Source organism: Neoarius graeffei, chromosome 12, assembly GCF_027579695.1.
Source record: "Neoarius graeffei isolate fNeoGra1 chromosome 12, fNeoGra1.pri, whole genome shotgun sequence".
Taxonomy (NCBI): Eukaryota; Metazoa; Chordata; class Actinopteri; order Siluriformes; family Ariidae; genus Neoarius; species Neoarius graeffei.
The window spans coordinates 80,981,470-81,003,971 of NC_083580.1; the positions used below are offsets into that span (position 1 = coordinate 80,981,470).

General features: G+C 41.5%; 1 protein-coding gene across 2 annotated transcripts in view; it reads left to right on the forward strand.

Annotated features, from left to right (window-relative positions):
- The window catches only part of LOC132895710 (gamma-aminobutyric acid receptor subunit alpha-3-like), a 176,020-nt gene that overhangs the window by 21,787 nt on the left and 131,731 nt on the right, over window positions 1-22,502 (forward strand). For both annotated transcript variants that reach the window (XM_060936525.1, XM_060936526.1), the window contains exons 2-3: window positions 3,019-3,140; window positions 6,296-6,363. In XM_060936525.1, the coding sequence (XP_060792508.1) occupies window positions 3,019-3,140; window positions 6,296-6,363 (190 nt within the window). The remainder of the gene's footprint in view (window positions 1-3,018; window positions 3,141-6,295; window positions 6,364-22,502) is intronic.

Below are 22,502 nucleotides of genomic sequence, written 5' to 3' on the forward strand. Positions count from 1 at the left end.
AAGCAGAGTATTGGGGATTTCCAAGAATGTAAAGAAAACTGCTATTCTATCTATATTCCGTACAAAATAGAGATTTTCCAGTGCCCTTGCCTTTCTAGTGTCTAGCTAGCAAACCTTTTAATTGTACCTTCATTTCAGATATGTCCATAACAGGAGCTTTTCTAAGTAATTTAATGGCAAAACTTCAATATGGAGATGGAGACATGGTGTTGTCGTAAGACGCGAGTACATGTTTACAACAGTACGTGTTGTAGAGAGGGAAAGCTCATTAGTATTTTATAATTATTTTATGTTTGAGTGCACTGTTGGATTCCTCAACGCTAATTGTGCAGGGTCAGTCCTGACAAAGTCATTGATTTGATTTAAGGATGCTCATTAAGTCATCGTCTCACTGCCGTTCACATTCTCCACTGTACCTCTTGTTTCACTGGGGAGTCATGACCCCAGCAAGAGTTAATTGTGCTGCATATTTAAAATAATTAAGGAAGGGAAAGTTGACTGCCTATTTAAGACATCATTTCTGACTCATGAGATTTATTATGTAGCCAAAACTGAAAATAATGATTGCTGCAGTAACAATGCAGCATCATCCTGTAATCATCTTGGAGTTCCATTTTGTCCGTCATTCATTCAGCCATACGAACATACACTTGGTGAATTTGTGAATGTCTGATGCATTACGAGGTTGGATGAACAGTGTATGGATCCAGCTAATAGGGAGTTGTTCAGTCTCAGAAATTTGATGTATTGGGAGGTTGAAGATGAGAGAAAGCTGCACCAGGCTCTTTGTTAGCCCCTTTTCCACAGACTGTTCAAGGCGGAACTCTTACGCCTTTATTCCGCCTCGAGTTCTTTATAAAACGTCCGAATGCGGAACGGGCATCTGTGCTGTTCCACCTCTGAGCTGGAACGATTAAGAGTAACAGGGCTGGAATCGACGTCTGTGTAAATGGGACAGCCATCGCGGCAGGACAGGAGTGTGACGTTTTTCACATTGTCAAAAGAATGCCATTCTTCTTTCCGAGACGAGAGCGAATTCAAATGTCTCAGTGTACGTGGTCTAAGATCTACACATCTTTCTGCTACAAATTGCTTCCTACTTCTCTTCACTTTCTCCTCAACATATTTCTGATTACACAAACATGTTGCTTGCATGAGTCTCTCTCTCTCTCTCTCTCTCTCTCTCTCTCTTTGTTTGCGAGCGCGAATTTTTGTGGCAGACTTTTTTCACCCAGAAAAGCTGGTTTGGCTAAAAGACGCACAGGTTATAGTCAGTCTGTCTGTCTGTCTGTCTATCTATCTATCTATCTATCTATCTATCTATCTATCTATCTATCTATCTATCTATCTATCTATCTATCTATCTATCTATCTATCTGTAATATGAATATGAGGCTGTTGTTTCCCTTAAATGTGAATTGTTTAATGGAAGTGATTACATGTGATGCTCAGCAACTTTGCTTGTGTTTGAAGAATGGTATAAATGTGCATAACTACCAAAAGCACCTCAACACTCGGGTCATCTGAAGTGTATGCTCGGGATATTCTTATTTCTGACGTGTAAATATGTCACCTTAGACGTTGATGCTCTGTTATGACACGTCATGCCTCTCGCTGTGGAATGCTGGGTTGCACTGTAAAAACTCGCACTGACATGGCGTCCTGCCTGCTTTATTTGGTTCAGTGTAAATCACTAAAGCTGGAATATTGAGGTACCTTTTTACGCCAATATTTAACAGTTATTCCACGAAATCGAGTCATACATGAGCTGATAGCAGCCGTGTATGACAAGATTGAGTGGAATAACTTTTATCATGTCCACATTCACTGGATTTTGAGAAACAGAGCATTTTTATTTTTTGCAAATTTGATAAATAAAAACTTCATACAAAACGTCTGACAAATTAATTTCTGCTTAGAATGTAAACAATGTCAAACCAGTGAAATGACAGTAGCAATTTGTGAAAAATGCTATAATAATTCTTGAAAAATTTAAAAAATATATGTTCTTACCATCAAATAATTTTATTCCATATTTTGTTGCTTTTTTATATTTTTGGGGGTTTTGTTTTTGAGTAGAGTTTTTATTTCGTCCTTGGTTGGTTCAGCAACGCGCGCCACCATTTTGTTTTTCTCTTCTTCTCCTTCTTCAAGGTTTTTTTTGGCAGTTGGCAAACCAACTTAAAAGTGCATTACTGCCACTGACTGGGCTGGAGTGTGGAACAGGCGCTATTGGGAAGAAAAAAAAAACCTATATTATTTTTGTTTTTCTCTACTCATGGTATATGAGCTGATATCCTAGTCGTAGAGTAGCCAATCAGAGCATGCAATTCCTCATATCCAGTGACTGTGAATAGAATAATAAAACTGTTAATATTATAGTCAGGCTGTCTGTTGTTGCCCAAATGAGGATGGGTTCCCTTTTGAGTCTGGTTCCTCTCGAGGTTTCTTCCTCATGTCGTCTGAGGGAGTTTTTCCTTGCCACCGTCGCCACAGGCTTGCTCATTGGGGATAGATTAGGGATAAAATTAGCTCATGTTTTAAGTCTTTCAAATTCTGTAAAGCTGCTTTGCGACAATGTTTATTGTTAAAAGCGCGATACAAATAAACTTGATTTGATTTGATTTGAATAATATGGAATATCTGTGTAAAAAGGGTTATTGTTTACTTCTTGTTAGATGCAGTTATATGTTTATATTTATTTAATTTCTCTTGCAAAGTTGATCCGAGGGGATTTGTAGTGGCTGTGGCACTCACTGAAGGAGGAGGCACAGCATAAATTGTTCAAAGTATAAAAGATCAAACATGTTGACTTATCCAGCTGATATTCCCTGTATGTCCTCCTCTCTTTGTCCACATCACTAGCACTTGCCTTTGTTTCACTGTATCCATTTGTCTTCCTGTTTTCCCCCTCATGTATTGCTTCAGTCTGACTCATCATCTCTTCGATCATCCCTAACAAGCCAAACTTGTCACCCCTAACATTCACTTTATCTCACACTTCTCTTCACTCTACAGGGCTGTAGCAGGGCACCGAGAGCCTCTTCCTGATGACAGCAAAGACAACATCACCATTTTTACTCGAATTCTGGACCGCTTGCTGGATGGCTATGACAACAGGCTGCGCCCTGGTCTGGGAGGTCAGCCGCAAATTTGTATCCTGATTCTTCTTTATGTCCTCCTTACTGTCCACTGTGTGGTTTAACAGTAGAACAGCGATGGATTGATGACGTGAATTGATTTGACTTACTGAGCGATCACAGCGCAGTTCCCTTTCTGAAACACACATCCATAACAGATTACCATTTTAAAACAATTAAATTGTTGTTTTTTTATCATGACTGTGCAATTTATCTACCGTAAAATACCAAATAATAGCCCGGGCGATTATTTGTCTCAATCACGTAAGAGACCCGGCGCGTATTAGAGACTAGGCGGCTATTTGGAACAGGCGATTAATTCCTTCTTCACAAATACCTTCCCCAAAATCTACCTCAAAACGGGGAAAAAATCATTCTCAGATAGGCCTACTTTTAACCAGTTTAACTTACAGTTTGTTTAGAGTTAGATTACAGATAGCACGGTGCCGACTTCGGGGAATTTTGAAGACGCAGAATGCATCTTCGCATGGCACAGTCGGGGTGGATAAAGGATAAATCACACACCTTTTCCTGTTAATGACTAGTTAAGCGCATACTTTACAAAATAATCAAGAAACCACACCATTGTCTGTGCGCAGCACTGTGATTTAATTACTCTGCAAAGTTATGGTCACTTGCTATCACCCTCACCCATGCAGCCTCCACCCTTTGCGCTTCGCGATGTCTGTCAATCTGAAATTGCATGGAGGGCGCGACGTTGAAGCAACATAATTAGGGTGCGAAGTGTCAAACCAAAGGGTTTTTTCTTATGCTGAAAAATAAGTGACCTGCAGTGGCTACATACTGTCATCTTGCATCACGTTTCTCTCCAAGACGTCTCCCTATTTGGCCGATATGAGCCTATTCCCCGAGTGAGTTGGTACGGTGGCTCGACCCCGTAGAAAACTTAAAGTTCGGATGAAAGTTAGTTGAATAGGTTACTGACTTGTAGGCCTACATGTTGCCTGCCTGACGCGTGCTTCTTCCCAACTTGCACGACAGATTACTTGTTGAAAAGGCCCCTTGGATTAGATTGGCCGCGAGCAGACTGAAATGCATGTTAGAACGCTCTCACCTTTTTTGTAAAGCGTCTTCCAGATCCGAATGGGTAAGGGCAAGTGAAATGGTATAAGGTCTTTAATAAAACTCAGTGTGTGCTTTGACGCATGCATTCGGCAATTTAGGTCGTTTAACAGAAGCAGCAGTCCAACCTTGGAAACCCGCAGTCCTCAATGTCACCACACACGCTGGCTTTCGTTGGGTATACCCAAAGGGGTGGCTAAGACATCTGTCAAAAGTTACGGAGTTGCATTCCTCAAGAAATATTACGGTAGACCAAGATTATAACATTGAAATGGCATGTTTATTATCACGTAACAAAATGTTGTAAACAGTATTATAGAAATAATTTCATTCATTCATTCATTCATTCATTCATTCATATTGTTTCGGTAGAAAACTATGCAATGCAAAATCGTTTAAACACCAGAAAACCAGAAAAGTGCTGGGCCTCAAGATTCTAGATAGAACGTTCGGACGCTTTTTTTTTTTTTAGACCCCGGCGAGTATTCGGAACCGGCCTTTATTTGTCACAACACACGCGTACACCCGGCCGTTAAAAGGAACTCGGCGGTTAATTGGAACTCGGCTATTATTTGGTATTTTACGGTAAATTAGTAACAGCAGAGAAAAGAAGGAAAGTAGCACAGGGCAAAACTCTCTTTAGATCACTTACAACTCCAAAGGAGGCCGTGAACACTGGATCATTATAACTTTTTGATGGTGATTTAATGTTCACGGAGATAGTTTCCTGAAGAAAAAAAAGTAGGGAATTTTACCGTGAACTTCTTCAGCTCACAGATCCATCAAATCCCCTTCTGATCCTGTTCTACACATATAAACTTCAAAATTCCAATCAGAGTCTTTGGTTACTTAACTCTTGTGACACAAATGTCTGTCTGCCTATATAAAAAAGCAAAAGATAAAGTCCTATAAGATGAGTAAATAATGGATCCAATGCCCACATTCTTAAGAAGGGCTTTTTTTTCTTTTCTTTTTTTAAACACAGATTCCTGATAACACAGCCAGTAAATGTTGCCTTCTTTTATTTTTGGAATCTGTTGGAATACTAATTTTAACTACACACTCATTAGCCACTTCATTCGGATCACCTGTACACCTGCTCATCCCTGCAGTTATCCAGTCAGCCAATCATGTGTTAGCTGCACAATGCATAAAATCGAGCGGATACAAGTCAAGCGTTTCGGTGACCCAGAACCCAATGTGGTCTCTGCTGTTATAGCGTATCTGCCTCAAATTTTGACATGTTGTAACATTCCGAGATGCTTTTCTGCTCACCACAGTTGTAAAGAGTGGTTAGCTCTGACTTCTCTTATCAACAAGCCACAATTTTTTTTTCTGCCTGCACAGTTCTCTATAAACTCTAGACACCATTGTGTGTGAAAATCCTACCACAGTGACACCCAAATCACGGCCAGTGTCACTGGGATCAAATTTGATGTGACTGTTCACTGAAACCTGTATCTGCGTGATATTGGGCATCGCACTGCTGCCACATGATTGGCTGATTGGATAATTGCATGAATAAGTAGGTGTCCAAAATAAAGTAGATGGTGAATTCTTGTACATGATAAATGTAAATCTGTATATCCACAGCACACTGTATATCCTGCAAATGTTAGACATATTGTGCAAATGAAATGTCAAAAAAAGTCTGTTTCATTTCCAGAGTGTAACACTATAAAATGTGAAGGGGGGGGGATACTTGTACAAGGCATTGTACAATGATCTGGATTTGTTTACCTCCACTGTTTCCTTCTGAAGCACTGCCTGTATCGCCTTTCTGGTAATGATCTTACCAGATGAGGCATGATGAAAACATTAAACCATACCAGAGCAAACACTGGCTTACACTTTTCCTATTATTTATTTATTTATTTATTTATTTATTTAACTATTGCTCATTAGTCTGCTGCTGTGATAGCAACTCACTCAGTCGTTAGGAACATTGTTCAGACTTTCTTCTGAGATACATTTCCTCTCCATTTTATATTGAAATTTCAGAAATTAGAACAGCGTAACATTTTTGTATTTTTTTCATATTCATGCTTTATTTCTCTTTTCTGTCTAATCAGAGAGTGTGACTGAAGTTCGGACCAACATCTACGTTACCAGTTTTGGACCGGTATCAGATACAGACATGGTAAGACATGGCTTTGTTGTCAAAGATATGTCATTTATATATATACTGCAAACCCGTTATAACAAACTTTCGCATGTAATAAATTTAGTTCATGTCCCCCATCTTTAATGACAATGAGTCAGAGTCTTCAAAAAAAGTCACTGAGCCATGTGCTCCTCTTCCCACCAGAGACAACAATAAGTAAAGCCTCGGTCACAACCGGCCGTACGTGCTCCTACGGCCGGTCTACATGCAAAAAACGCAAGAAACGCACGGAGGGCGCGCGTGTGACGTGCTGATTTTCGAGCCGTAGACTTGCCGCAGACCGGCCGCAGAGGTTCTTTGTCATGTCAAACAAACTCTACGGGTGCTTACGTTTTTTTCAGGTTGCAAGACAAACTTACGGCCAATGTGCGTCTTTCTCCATGAACAAAAAAAACGCAGCGATTTGGGAAACGCCAAAAATCGCACGGCCAAAAAATCGTACGTCCGGTTGTGACCTAGGCTTAAGCAAGTCTGCAGTCAAGTTAACAATATGTGTTCACACCATAAAACAAAGACTTAACAAGCTTCGTTTAGGTGTTGATCACTAACAGTTATCGAGAACGGTGAACATTGACTTCAAAAGTTGTTTTAAGGGACTTTATTTTACGAGCTAAAAGCAATTTTATTGAGTCTTTACTCCGTAAGCACTGTTGTCATGGCTACCTGTAAATGTAAGATACTCTCTGTTGAACCTGGACTGTCTAAAGCGTGGTGAGAAAGCAATGAATTTGTCTAAAGAATACGGTCTCATCTCATCTCATTATCTCTAGCCGCTTTATCCTGTTCTACAGGGTCGCAGGCGAGCTGGAGCCTATCCCAGCTGACTACGGGCGAAAGGCGGGGTTCACCCTGGACAAGTCGCCAGGTCATCACAGGGCTGACACATAGACACAGACAACCATTCACACTCACATTCACACCTACGCTCAATTTAGAGTCACCAGTTAACCTAACCTGCATGTCTTTGGACTGTGGGGGAAACCGGAGCACCCAGAGGAAACCCACGCGGACACGGGGAGAACATGCAAACTCCGCACAGAAAGGCCCTCGCCGGCCGCGGGGCTCGAACCCAGGACCTTCTTGCTGTGAGGCGACAGCGCTAACCATTACGCCACTGTGCCGCCTAAAGAATACGGTATCTCAAAAAATTTAATTTAAACTTTTAAATAAAAAAAGAGCTCTGAGACTTTGTCCATAACTGCAATCAGCATGAGGAGCTGAAAACAAAGAAAGAAGATACGGCAAGCAAACAGCGGTGGGTGTGACTTATTTCCTTTCCTTTGTAAATATATGTAAGTGAATTAAGAGTAAATATAAATTAAACACAGTTGGTCTTGTTTTGCATGAGTGAGTGTGTGGTGTGAGAAGTGGGTAGTTTATTTACGTGTTATGAACTTTTCAGTATAATGAACTATTTGGACATCCCCCATTGAGTTCATTATAGTGGGGTTGCTGTGTGTGTGTGTGTGTGTGTGTGTGTGTGTGTGTGTGTGTGTGTGTGTATGCTATGTTTTAAATTATACTCTCTATTAACCTGAATGTGTGAAAATTGAGATGTTTCTACTTGCCCTTGAAATGACTTAAGTGCACATTCACTTGTCAAGTGCTGCACGGAGGAAAAGACACAGTGCCGAGATTTTTTTTTCTTATCCTTCCCTCTGTCCCAGTGTACACATGAGTGTGATGTTTTGTTATAGGATTCTTTGAGAGAGAAGGTAATTGGTAACAAGGCAGGACAGCTCAAACGTATGCATCTTAATCATACACACAATTGGCTCTGGTATGCAAGATGAATCACCACAGCTGTGTGGCGGCACTTTGTATTCAGGATGAGACCTAATGGTGAGAAGAAAACTGTACACTCTGTCACGTTATATGGAGCGTAAAATGATACTTGAATTACAAAGCAACAATTAGCCAGGTTAATATTAACATTACCCAGACTCAGAGGCTGATATGAAAATAAGGCAAATATTCCCTTATAGATTTTTTTTTTCATTTATTTGGGTGTATGTTTGTGCTGTCTTTCCAGAACCATTTAAAAGGAAGCTAAATAGCATAATATTACATAATATACTTAAATTAACGGTGGTGTAGTGGTTAGCACTGTCGCCTCACAGCAAGAAGGTCCTGGGTTCGAGCCCCGGGGCCGGCGAAGGCCTTTCTGTGTGGAGTTTGCATGTTCTCCCCGTGTCCGCGTGGGTTTCCTCCGGGTGCTCCGGTTTCCCCCACAGTCCAAAGACATGCAGGTTAGGTTAACTGGTGACTCTAAATTGAGCGTAGGTGTGAATGTGAGTGTGAATGGTTGTCTGTGTCTATGTGTCAGCCCTGTGATGACCTGGCGACTTGTCCAGGGTGAACCCCGCCTTTCGCCCGTAGTCAGCTGGGATAGGCTCCAGCTCGCCTGTGACCCTGTAGAACAGGATAAAGCGGCTAGAGATAATGTGATGAGTCTCCAATGTCCGAGACAGGAGTTTACGATTTACGGTTTCTTGATAACATGACAAGCTGAGGATTTATTTATCTCATTATCTGTAGCCGCTTTATCCTGTTCTACAGGGTCGCAGGCGAGCTGGATCCTATCCCAGCTGACTACAGGAGAAAGGCGGGGTTCACCCTGGACAAGTCGCCAGGTCATCACAGGGCTGACACATAGACACAGACAACCATTCACACTCACATTCACACCTACGCTCAATTTAGAGTCACCAGTTAACCTAACCTGCATGTCTTTGGACTGTGGGGGAAACCGGAGCACCCGGAGGAAACCCACACCGACACGGGGAGAACATGCAAACTCCACACAGAAAGGCCCTCGCCGGCCACGGGGCTCGAACCCGGACCTTCTTGCTGTGAGGCAACAGCGCTAACCACTACACCACCGTGCCACCCCTTATTTATTTATTTATTTATTTATTTATTTATAACTTTAAGAAAGAGAAAAAAAGAGGCTGATGATGGAACATTAAATTAGGACTGGGTGAATAGACAAAAATATCATATCACAAACAATAAGACGTTTCTATGATGCATGACGTTTTATTATATGATATTTATCTTTGCTAAAAGCTTTTTTTTTCTAAAATGAAGTTAAGGATTTTTAATTTCATCTCAAAATTAAATTATCATTGAAATGAGGAAAAATAAAATGATATTTCATTTTAAAAAGTACATTATACAAATTTTAATAAGCTATGTCCAATCAGTTTCAAATAGATATTGCAAAACCCATGGTATCACCAAAAAAGTGTATGGTGACATAATTTATCATGATACTGATTATTATATTGTGATATTGCCCAGCCCTGCATCAAATGTAACTATAAACAGTTTAAAAAAATGATGTTCATTAATCAGGGAACTGTGATTAAACCAAATACTAAGAAACTATTAAAGTCATATAAATATTTAAAAGATTCTAATTTTCACTCAAGTTTTTTCAATAATGGAATTTGTAATGAAAATTGTCATATCAAACTAGAAAGGAATGTAGAATACAAGCATTTACACGAATACTCAGACTTTTGGACCCAACTGTACTTAGTAGAATTTAAAAGCATTAAGTGTAAACATGTGCAACATTGCCATCCCAGAACAGATATTAGTGTTAGTCTGGAGTTTTGGAGTAATAAATTAAAAATTGTAATCAGATCGTTACCTAATCCCTGTGGTGAAGAGGGCATAAAACACCTCGAGGTGGATTATTTGTGTATAACAGCACAGTCCTTTGTGTGGGTTTTTCCTTATATCATAACTGTTATATTATGCCTGTAGAGCCTTGTGGAGCCATTATGTTATTTTATACAGGAAGAATGACAAGAGGATTAAGGGAAAGAAGGAGAAAATTGCTAGTAACAAGTATTCTAGTGCTGATATCTGTGGTTGCATCATTTGTGTTGTTAAGTAGAAGATTATTTCTCCACTTCTGAGACCCAATGGCTTGCTTGCGAATATAGGTTATTTTTGAATCATTCATTTTTGTCTCCTTTGTTTCTGGTTTATTTTTTCGATCTTTGTGTCTGTATCTTTTTTTTTTTTTTATTGGCACTATCTTGGTCATCCTGACTACTTTTGCGACACTAATATTTTCTTTCTATTTTCTACTCCATTTCTATCTCTATTTCTGTTCTTATTTTCTCTCCCATGTTCTCCCCTGCTTCCTTCAGTCTTTTAACTCTTTCCTTTGTCCCTCCGTCCCCCAATAATTTATTTGTTTCTTTTGTTAGCACTCCAGTTATTGCATCATTCTGCCTCACTCTTTCTCTCACTTCCTTCTTGCAGGCTTTGTGTCTAATGACTCTGGAGTGTTGAAATTGACATGAGTCTAATCTAAACCTGGTGCTATGTTGAGCCTTATGCATGCCGAGGGTGGCAGTGCCAGTCACTCGCCCCAAGAGCCTGGCTAATTCTCAGCTTGTTTTAAAAATGCACTGTAGAGCAAAGCCACTGCTGACATCAGGAGGTTTAATGTCTCCTGGGCCAGGACTGATTTTTGTTTAAAAAAGATCTTTATTGCAAGAAAAAGAAGCAGGGTCAGTATTTTCCTATTTCCCTCGACTTTACTTGATTACACTGTCCCCAAAACCCCCACATATAGTTCTTTTTAATGCTGTATATGTTTCTCTCCAAATTATTCTCTATGAACTCGATATGAAGTGACATACATTACATTAAAAATAGTCCCTCTGACAACAAAGCGCCGTATAATAAGCCTGTACTGTTGTAATGGATATTGTTGAGCAAGCAGTGCCTGTCAACATCTGTCACAGTTTATCCTTACTGAGGATATACACTCCCCAGCCAATTTATTAGGAACACCTGCTCAATCATGCAGTTATCCAATCTGATCAGGTGTTCACATCAAGCATCAGAACGGGGGAAAATCTGATCTCAGTGACTTTGTTGGCGTCAGATTTAAGTATTTCAAAAAATCTCCTGTTTCTCTGGATTTATAAGTACAACAGAATGATGCGAAAAAAAAAACATCCAGAGATGTTGAATCAGAATGACCAAGCTGACAGGAAGCCTTTGCTAACTCAGATAACCATGTTTTACAACTGTGGTGAGCAGAAAATCATCTCGAAGCTTGAGGCGGATGAACTACGACAGCTGAAGACCACATTGGGTTCCTCTTCTGTCAGCCAAGAACAGGAATCTCTGTGGGCACAGACTCGAAGAGCTTTCCAATCTTTGACTATGAAAATCCACTGCACTCGAATATGCATACTTCTTCTTCTTCGAGTCCGTTGCAATCTCAGATGTCGTTCTGCCAGTATCGGACACAGGCCACAGCTGATGGGGTAGGTTCTGCCAGGTCTTCTGGACTGCACCGGGGAGCGTCGATACATTCCAGTAGACGGGACATTGTCTGCACCGATCCACAGCTGCACGTGTCTTCTGTTGTGTACTTCCAAGCTTTCATCAGTGCTTTGCACCTCCCCTGTTCTACACGCAGTCTGTTTAGTGACTTCCAGGTTAGCCAGCCAAGGTCATAGCCACTAGCGAGGCTTTCTGTGGGTGTGATTCCTCTGTCCAACCATTCAAGTGTTTGTGTGTCATAAGTTTGCGATTCATCTTTCCAGATGTTGGCCATTGCTTCCTGTTTGGTTGTCTGGAGGGGCAGGACTGTTTGCATGAAGCTGGCTCTGGATGGAAGCCTGCGTTGGGGTGCTACATAGCCATGCAAGGGGTGTCTGGTGTCTGTCTCCTGTGTTCTCTGTTCATCTCGAGCGATAACTGATCGTCTGATGTGTGGGGGAGAGATGCCGGCTAGTGCATAGAGGCACGGGATAGGTGTTGTCTTGACACATCCCGTGATAATGTGACAGGTGTCATTTAGGGCTGTGTCGACCAGTTTGGTGTGGCGTGATCGGCTCCAGCTTGAATAGGCGTACTCTGCTGTGGAGAAGCACAGTGCAATGGCAGTTGCACGGATTGTTGGTGGGTCTGCGCCCCACTTGGAGCTCACTAGTTTACGCAGGATGTTGTTGCGGGTGTTGATCTTGGCTTTGGTGTTTTCCATGTGTTTCTTAAAGGAGAGTGTCCTGTCAAGTGTAACTCCAAGGTACATTGGGTGTGGGTGGTTAGAGAGTTTGTGGTCATCCCAAGTGATGTTCAGTTCTTTTTTTGCATCTCAGTTTCTCAGGTGGAAACTGCATAGTTGGGTTTTTAATGGGTTGGGTTTCAGGTGGTTCTTAATGTAATAGCTTGACATGTCTTGGATAGCACTTTCAAGGACAAACTCAATTTTCCAGAAGTCAACTTGTTGGATGGTGATGCAGAGGTCATCTGCATAGATGAAGCACTGGTATTCTGGGGGCAGTGGCTGATCATTTGTGTATATATTGAAAAGGAGAGGGGCTAGTACGCTACCTTGTGGTAGGCCATTATTTTGGGCTTTCCATTTACTCCTCTGGTCATTCAGCTGGACGTAGAAGTGCCTGTTGTTGAGAAGGCTCTTGATCACTTGACACAAGTTCAGGTCACCGGTTATGTCAAGTAGTTTCCTGACTATTGTACGATGTTGGACAGTATCATAGGCTGCAGTCAGATCTATAAATGCTGTTCCAGTTACTAGTTCGCCTTCAAACCCATCCTCAATGTGTTGGGTGAGTTTGAGTAGCTGTCCAGCGCAAGAGCGGCCAGGACGATAGCCAGCTTGATCTTTAGTCAGCTTGGTGTCTATGAATCGCATGAGGCGTTGTAGTAGCAGCCTCTCATAGAGCTTGTAAGTGATACAGAGGAGGGAGATGGGGGGGTAGCTCTTTGGGGATGATGGGTCTTTGCCGGGTTTGGGGATTGCAACAACTTTGGCCTTTCTCCAGACAGGAGGGATGGTTTTCTGTGCCATACATGTGTTTATCATCTCCAGGAGCCAGGTCTTTGCATGAGGTCCCAGGTGCTGTAGCATTTCCACCAGTATGTCATCAATCCCTGCTGCTTTCCCGGGTTTCAGCTTTCCCACTGCAGTTTTGAGTTCTTCTATATCAAAGGGTTTGGTAAGACGACTGGCTGGTTGTGGCTGTTCTGATACCACTGTATGGCAGTGTTCTCCTGTGGGACGGCAGCGATTTTGGCTATGGCCGTTAGCCAACAGCTGCGATGCAACAGCATTTGCTGTGACTGTTGCGTTTATGGGAGGTGTGGTGTAGTCTTCGTCAAGACGGTGGATTGTGGCCCATGCCTTCCTGCTGTTGTTTGTCATATTGGTGTTTTCTATCATCTCCTTCCAAACCTTCCTTCGTTCTTCCCTGACTTCACAAATCAAGGTCTCTCCAAGTTCCATGGTGGTAGAGGAGAAAGGGTCCTTGTTGTATTCCTCATGATAGGCTCTCAGCAGGTCGCTGGATGTTTCTGATAGCCCAGGAATATACTATGTCTGACATCCTCTGGGGTATGTGACGTCTGGCTGCCCTCTTCACCAAGTCTGTGAAGTTGGTGTAGTTATTGGGGTGTGGTGGTATGTTGGATATGGAGTGCTCAATCTCCTTTTGGAATGACAACCAGTCAGCTTTCCGTAGATTAAACCTTCTGCGGAAAGGGATGGTTGTTGCTTGGAGTGCAGATCTGACTGTGATGGCAGTTGGTCGGTGCTGGATATGAGGGATGGGATCCAGGACTTCCTTCACACTTCTGGAAGCGATTTTGCTGCTCACACAGGCAAGGTCTGGGTTATATCCCTATTTCCATCTGGCGCTGTGAAAAGACTTGGGTAGTTTGGCATTCTGGATTAGTGTCAGGTGTTTGAACTCAAGCCAGGTTTCAACTTCATCTTCATCTTGGTTGTTGCTGTCATAGCCCCATGATGTCCTGTGGGCATTGAAGTTGCCGATGCTGATGTGGAATCTCCTTTTGCATCTTTCTGGTAGTTTTGTGTGAATAAAGGGGGTTGGGGGTGGTTTGTACACAGATGTAACAGAGACATTTGGGAGGGCAACTGTGATGGTTTCCATGTGCCCCTCCGTGGTGTGGGTAAAGACTTCCTCAATCTTGAGGTTTGGTCGGCTGAAAACGGCTGATCCGTACTGTCTGTGTCGGATCTCTGCAACCAGTTTCATTCCAGGGATGACAGGTCGATGTTGTGCAGGGCCAATGTGGGTTTCCTGCATGCACAGTATGTCAAAGCAGTTGGCCATTGTTGCCAGTATGTCTGCCTTGCATCTGGAGAAACCTTCGATGTTGATTGAGATGATTGACAGTGCAGGTCTGGTGAGGGGCAGGTGCTTGTGGCGCGGTCGGGATTTAGCATGTGTCTTCATCGTTTGATTGCGTGAGTAACTATACAGAATATGCACACTTTCATGCTATTAGTACACAAAGAGCAGTGTGCAGGGCATCTAAATACTCAGTAGGCATTTAATAGTAGTTGAACAGCACCCAGATGATCTACTGCATCTGTAGGATGCTAATGTACCACACTACGCTATCCCATAAGTCAGCTAGTGCCTCTGAATAACCAAAGAAGCAGAATTCCCTTCGGACAAACAGAAAGAAAATGGCCGTCCAAAGCGAAGCTGGTTGTTGCAGCAGCGTAAAAACGTATTAGGAATTGTTTAAACATTTCTGCCATGAGAGAACTGATTTTTTTTTTTGTTTTATTTCGTGGCATAAATGTGTATACATCATCTGTGAACATCCAAGCCAGAGAACACGTATGATGGCAGTGGAGTACGTCCAAATTGTGTCCTTATTACTTGCTCGCATACTCGTAGAATGTACTACAGAAAGTAGCTACTTAACCATCGTTAGTACATACTGAGAATTTGGATGCAGCCTTAGATCAGATTTTTTTCATATTGTACAGGTGTTCAGGTGTTCCTAATAAAGTGTCCCATAAGTTTATAAGTGAAATTGGTGTTTTAACAGATTCCAAAGATAAAACAAGGCAGGTTTGGAGGTAGGTCAACTGGTTACTGGCGAGAATCTTTGAAAAAATGATAAATGTCCTTCTGAAGGATTAGATCTGTCTTTTGGTAGTACTTCTTTCGTGTGGGTGTGTGTGGGTGGGAGGTTCGCTGGGGTGGGAAAATACTTTTAATAGTCTTCCAAACTCACATTCCGGGTCAAACATAAGGGAAGTCTAATGCGTGGCATCCACAAGAATTGGCATTGTGTTGCCATGGCTACACATCATTATGCCGACTGATGTAAATCCATGCTGTGTAATTACAAGGCACTTAGGACTTCGAGTGTCCCTTATGAATGCCTTTATTTTATTTATTTATTTATTTATTTATTTATTTTTGCATCTCCTACTTGTTTACTGCTGCTAGCCAATCTTCTGTCTCTAATGATATTTAATTTCTTTTTGAGAAAGATAAAACATTTATTCCAGTTAGCAAACCACAAACCACAGGTTCAGTTATGAATATGCCACAGTTTCATGCGCATGCAGTCCAACGTCTCCTGTGATCGTTGAAGCTGGAGTTTTTAAAAACCACGGCTGTGTTCACTCCAGTGAGGCAGAGTGAACAAAATAAACCACAGGGTGCATGCATTCACCATTCTGTATCATAATCTGCAGGGCAACAAATCCAATCCCTAAAGAACTCAATTTCAAATGTCACGTAATCAGTATAAATCATTAGTGCAGAGACGTCGATGGCTTACAGAGAAGCTAGCTGGGTGAAGACATTTCCTATGATTGGAAAGTATACACGATCCATAGAAATAATCTGGAAATTCACTCTTTGTGACATTTTTTATCTTATTTTCTGCATCATTCTTACTAGATGCCTCCATTATCACATCTGCTAAATTATGTAAAATACACAGCTGATATGGTACAGAGACATAACAAAAAAAGATGGTGTCAATTTTAGTTCCCTCATAACACCCGAGCTTTGCGCCTTTTCTTAACATTCGAGCATAACACTCTAATTAGGTTCACTTTGGAAACTGCTTATGGAGATAGTAATTGTTTAATTGTAATAGCTTTACAGGCCCGAGCCATTATTACATCTTGGATAATGGTTTGTAAGGTCGGGGTCCATAATATCTGTGCAGTAACCATACTGTTAGGTGCTGAGAGAGAAAGCTCGCGAGGAGAATTGGCGAAATATTTCCTTAAAAAATTTTCCCCTCATTTCTGAACATCCAGCTTACTGAATAATCAAGAATAATTGCTGCTTCATGTCAGAATCAGAAAGTTCAAATTGCTGAACTGTTTGGAAAAGATCAGTGTAATGGAAAATTGCTTATACTGATTGTGTTGTCGTGTTAGAATGCTGTCTGAATCAGTACTGGAAATTAGATGAAAATGTTATTTCACACCCTTTCTGTTCTGTTCCATTAATTTCACTTAAAACTTTTTAATGTCTTGTGCGATATTGATTTTTTTTTTTTAATCCTTGCTCACGATTTGCCAGTTTAAATTTATATGTCTTAGCCCAGGGGTTCTCAACCTTTTGCAACCTGGGCCCCACCAAAGCTGGTTCATTGCAGTTGGGGGCCCCTCTTCTCACCCCGCCCCCATCCCCCCCCCAAACACACTCACCCGCAGTGACGCCACCCGACCTACAGCACCTTATATCGACCGATAGATAGATAGATAGATAGATAGATAGATAGATAGATAGATAGATAGATAGATAGATAGATAGATAGCCCTGGGCTAGATTATTATTATTAGTAGTAATAGCAGTAGCAGCAGTAGTAGCATTATCCATAGTAGACTAGCAGTAAGAAAACAACAAAAACAACAAATTATTTGGGTAGAGCTGAAATGGGGAAAGCAAAAATACAGTGTGGGGTAGTAGTCTTTAAAAAGACTGTTTGGGTTTTGCGCTGTATCGATGGATTGATGATAGTAGACTAGCGAGAGTCGGCACGAGTTAACTCGGCAAGAAACCAGACTAGTGTGTGTGTGGCAAGCACTCACACGGTGGCCACGGTATGCAGACTCACTCACGTGACGTTGCGTCATGTTCGCGTCACGGGCTTAAAATAACCTACACACAAGATTTTATGATAGATTGATGATAGATTTTATAATAGTATTGATTTGTATGTAATAGTCCAATGTCCTGCATTTTGACATGGGTAAATGTGTTGCATCTGCTTAGCTACTATAGCCTGTTAGCCCCAGATTTTTTTTTCCTCCATACATGAAGCCTACTCGCGACCCCCCTGGAGTACCTCCGCGCCCCACCAGGGGGGCGCGCCCCCCCGGTTGAGAACCACTGTCTTAGCCAATAGACTGAAAACAAAAACAGGAAAGTGAGAATTTCCACCATTTCAGGTTTTCGGAGAGTAGTGGAGGAGTAATAATATTACCTGCTGTGTCGTTAGAGACTGAGACAATCATAAAAACCCACCTGGAAGTGATTCTGCAGTAATTTGCAGTAAACACGGAAAAAGAGTACATTTGGATATGATTTTTACAAATTGTGTGACTAATATCCACGTCCGACATTTTCACTGTCCATCTGCTGAGTGTTTGGGTGTATCTGAGAGCAAATCATGAAATATAATTAATGTGAAAAAAGTATCTAATCACTTTCTAGTATTTTATTACCATTAACATTATATGTAAAGGGTGGCACGGTGGTGTAGTGGTTAGCGCTGTCGCCTCACAGCAAGAAGGTTCTGGGTTTGAGCCCCGTGTCTGGCGAGGGCCTTTCTGTGTGGAGTTTGCATGTTCTCCCCGTGTCCGCGTGGGTTTCTTCCGGGTGCTCCGGTTTCCCCCACAGTCCAAAGACATGCAGGTTAGGATAATTGGTGGCTCTAAATTGACCGTAGGTGTGAATGTGAGTGTGAATGGTTGTGTGTCTCTGTGTGTCAGCCCTGCGATGACCTGGGGACTTGTCCAGGGTGAACCCTGCCTCTCACCCATAGTCAGCTGGGATAGGCTCCAGCCCACCCACAACCCTGTACAGGATAAGTGGCTACAGATAATGGATGGATGGATGGATGGATTATATGTAAAGGGTTAGATTTGACACTTTGCCAAATCTGTAGTCCTTTTGATTTTTTTTAAGGTAAAATATTCCCACTTTTTTTCCCAAAAGCGAGTCACTTTTGACCACTTGAATTAAACTCTTCATTGACATCCCTAATAATAAATATAGTAACTGCCGTTAACTATAAACTTGTCTAATGTTGACTACGTTGAACAAACATGATAGATTTCATTTCACATTAATAAACTCAAAGCATTATCCATTTACTGTGACAGAAAGCGAGAGCGCGACATGAGTTCGGTCAAGGTCATGTGAGCTAGTGGGAAGGGTGCGGGGCTTCCAGGCGATGTCAGTTAATAGCGGAGAGATCAAAAGACTGGTGCAGATCCTTCCAGATTCATATATTGATTAGATCATCTCCTCTTTAGTGTACTCTGGTGTTACTGGGGTTTGTTTGTCTGGTGGTTTTTTTTTTTTTTATATTGCATAAGCCTTATATCTAACCATGTAAGATTAATAATTTTTTTCAGTCGGCTCAGGTACAACAAATTATTTATCTAAATTCAAACATTGTAATATCATGAACGCAGCTGTGTGTCTCCTGTCTGCTTTATTTCTGTACAACATGCCTTGTGAACACCTAAGTACCAACACAATTTGTGCGGTAGTTTGCATCCTATTTGTTGCTGTTGCACTCACTTGTGTCAGTCTTGCACAGGCTGTGCCCTGCAGATAAGCACCATGACGTGGCTGACTTCACCGCTCGGAGAAACAGGCCAGTGAGCTCAGACAGTGCACTTCATCCTCTCTGACTGCGCAGGCGAAGATATTCAAAACCCCCTTCAATTAGACACGAAGCCAAAATGGTCACGTTTAACAGAATTGCTGGGCAGTGTGGTAATATTGATGGAATGAAATGAGCAGGCTGTGCAGTCTTTTGGGATGCACTTGCTAAAAGAATGAGGGATTTTGAAAAATATAGAGATGCTAAAACACTGATTAGCAATTGCTAAAATACAGCGTGCGGCAAATTAAACAAACACATTGCCTGAGCAAATTAAATGGTAGAATGATAACGCTTCTTTTTAATTAATTGTGCAATGCTACAGTGCATCAGAATACAGTTACATCAACTCCTTGGGGAATTGCTAATTTGTTAGAGGAGCTTTCTAAAGCCATGCTTTAATTGCTAGTAGATAAAGAATATAGACCTCTGCATTATACAAAGTGGAACAACAACAGAGAAAGATTAGATAGTGTGGGATCCACTGCCAAGCTTGAACATGTTTAGGTGCAAACAAATCAAAAGCTCACGTTGAATTACACATTATCATGAAGTCATTACTCTTATACAACAGTGATTTAGTAAGGAACAGTGTCTTATTCCACTTATACCACAGCAACATGATTTATTAATGAATGACACTTTTTCAAACTGCTACTGTTGTGGAATATCTCATCTCATTATCTCTAGCCGCTTTATCCTGTTCTACAGGGTCGCAGGCAAGCTGGATCCTATCCCAGCTGACTACGGGCGAGAGGCGGGGTTCACCCTGGACAAGTCGCCAGGTCATCACAGGGCTGACACATAGACACAGACAACCATTCACACTCACATTCACACCTACGCTCAATTTAGAGTCACCAGTTAACCTAACCTGCATGTCTTTGGACTGTGGGGGAAACCGGAGCACCCGGAGGAAACCCACGCCGACACGGGGAGAACATGCAAACTCCTCACAGAAAGGCCCTCGTCGGCCACTGGGCTCGAACCTGGACCTTCTTGCTGTGAGGTGACAGCGCTAACCACTACACCACCATGCCGCCCCTGTTGCGGAATATCTGTGAGACAAATTATTTCCTGTTCTCACTTACAGTGGTGCTTGAAAGTTTGTGAACCCTTTAGAATTTTCTATATTTCTGCATAAATATGACCTAAAACATCATCAGATTTTCACACGAGTCCTAAAAGTAGATAAAGAGAACCCAGTTAAACAAATGAGACAAAAATATTATACTTGTTCATTTATTTATTGAGGAAAATGATCCAATATTACATATCTGTGAGTGGCAAAAGTATGTGAACCTCTAGGATTAGCCATTAATTTGAAGGTGAAATTAGAGTCAGGTGTTTTCAATCAATGGGATGACAATCAGGTGTGAGTGGGCACCCTGTTTTATTTAAAGAACAGGGATCTATCAAAGTCTGATCTTCACAAAACATGTTTGTGGAAGTACATCATGGCACGAACAAAGGAGATTTCTGAGGACCTCAGAAAAATTATTGTTGATGCTCATTAGGCTGGAAAAGCTTACAAAACCATCTCTAAAGAGTTTGGACTCCACCAATCCACAGTCAGACAGATTGTGTACAAATGGAGGAAATTCAAGACCATTGTTACCCTCCCCAGGAGTGGGCGACCAACAAAGATTACTCCAAGAGCAAGGCATGTAATAGTCAGTGAGGTCACAAAGGACCCAAGCGTAACTTCTAAGCAACTGAAGGCCTTTCTCCCATTGGCTAATGCTAATGTTCATGAGTCCACCATCAGAAGAACACTGAACAACAATGGTGTGCATGGCAGGGTTGCAAGGAGAAAGCCACTGCTCTCCAAAAAGAACATTGCTGCTCATCTGCAGTTTGCTAAGATCACATGGACAAGCCAGAAGGCTATTGGAAAGATGTTTTGTGGACAGATGAGACCAACATGGAAATTTTGGTTTAAATGAGAAGCATTATGTTTGGAGGAAGGAAAACACTGCATTCCAGCATAAGAACCTTATCCCATCTGTGAAACATGGTGGTGGTAGTGTCATGGTTTGGGCCTGTTTTGCTGCATCTGGGCCAGAACGGCTTGCCATCATTGATGGAACAATGAATTCTGAATGATACCAGCGAATTCTAAAGGAAAATGTCAGGACATCTGTCCATGAACTGAATCTCAAGAGAAGGTGGGTCATGCAGCAAGACAACGACCCTAAGCACACAATTCGTTCTACCAAAGAATGGTTAAAGAAGAATAAAGTTTATGTTTTGGAATGGCCAAGTCAAAGTCCTGACCTTAATCCAATCAAAATGTTGTGGAAGGACCTGAAGCGAGCAGTTCATGTGAGGAAACCCACCAACATCCCAGAGTTGAAGCTGTTCTGTACGGAGGAACGGGCTAAAATTCCTCCAAGCCGGTGTGCAGGACTGATCAACAGTTACCGCAAACGTTTAGTTGCAGTTATTGCTGCACAAGGGGGTCACACCAGATACTGAAAGCAAAGGTTCACATACTTTTGCCACTCATAGATATGTAATATTGGATCATTTTCCTCAGTAAATAAATGAACAAGTATAATATTTTTGTCTCATTTGTTTAACTGGGTTCTCTTTATCTACTTTTAGGACTTGTGTGAAAATCTGATGATGTTTTATGTCATATTTATGCAGAAATATAGAAAATTCTAAAGGGTTCACAAACTTTCAAGCACCACTGTATGTTATAGCAGCCATATAAACAGTCATTCCTTCACCAGCCTCTCTTTTTTCCTCTCTTGAAGTTAATATGATTTAAAAAACAAAACAAAACACTGCTTGTCATGTTACCAAGAAACTTACTGACACTGACAAAGTGCTGACACTGGAGACTCCTTCCATCATTGTTAAATAAACATTTCCTCACAGAAAGCTCCACAACATTTACTTTGTGAAACATGATTTAAAAAAATAAATCATTATTATTATTGGATGATGTAGAGCATCCTGTGAGTAGAAGTCCCTGTGAGTAAGCTGTTAGTAGAAAGTACACATTAATATGTAAATTTTGTACAATTTTTAAAGGTACATCTAGATTTTCCCATGTTTCTAAAAGTATAAATTACACAGATCAGTCATTCCATTAAATCCACCTGCCTAATATTGTGTAGATCCCCCTTGTGCCATCAAAACAGCTCTGACCCATGAAGGCGTGGATTCCCCAAGACCTCTGAAGGTGTGTTGTGGTATCTGGCACCAAGACGTTTGCAGCAGATCCTTCAAGTCCTCTAAGTTGCGAGATGGGGCCACTGTAGAATTGTTTGTCCAGCACATCCCACAGACGCTTGGTTGGATTCAGATCTGGGAAATTTGGAGGCCAAATCAACACCTTTAACTCTTTGACATGTTCCTCAAACTATTCCTGGACAATTTTTCGTGTTTGATGGACACATTATACATTGCCATGGAATACA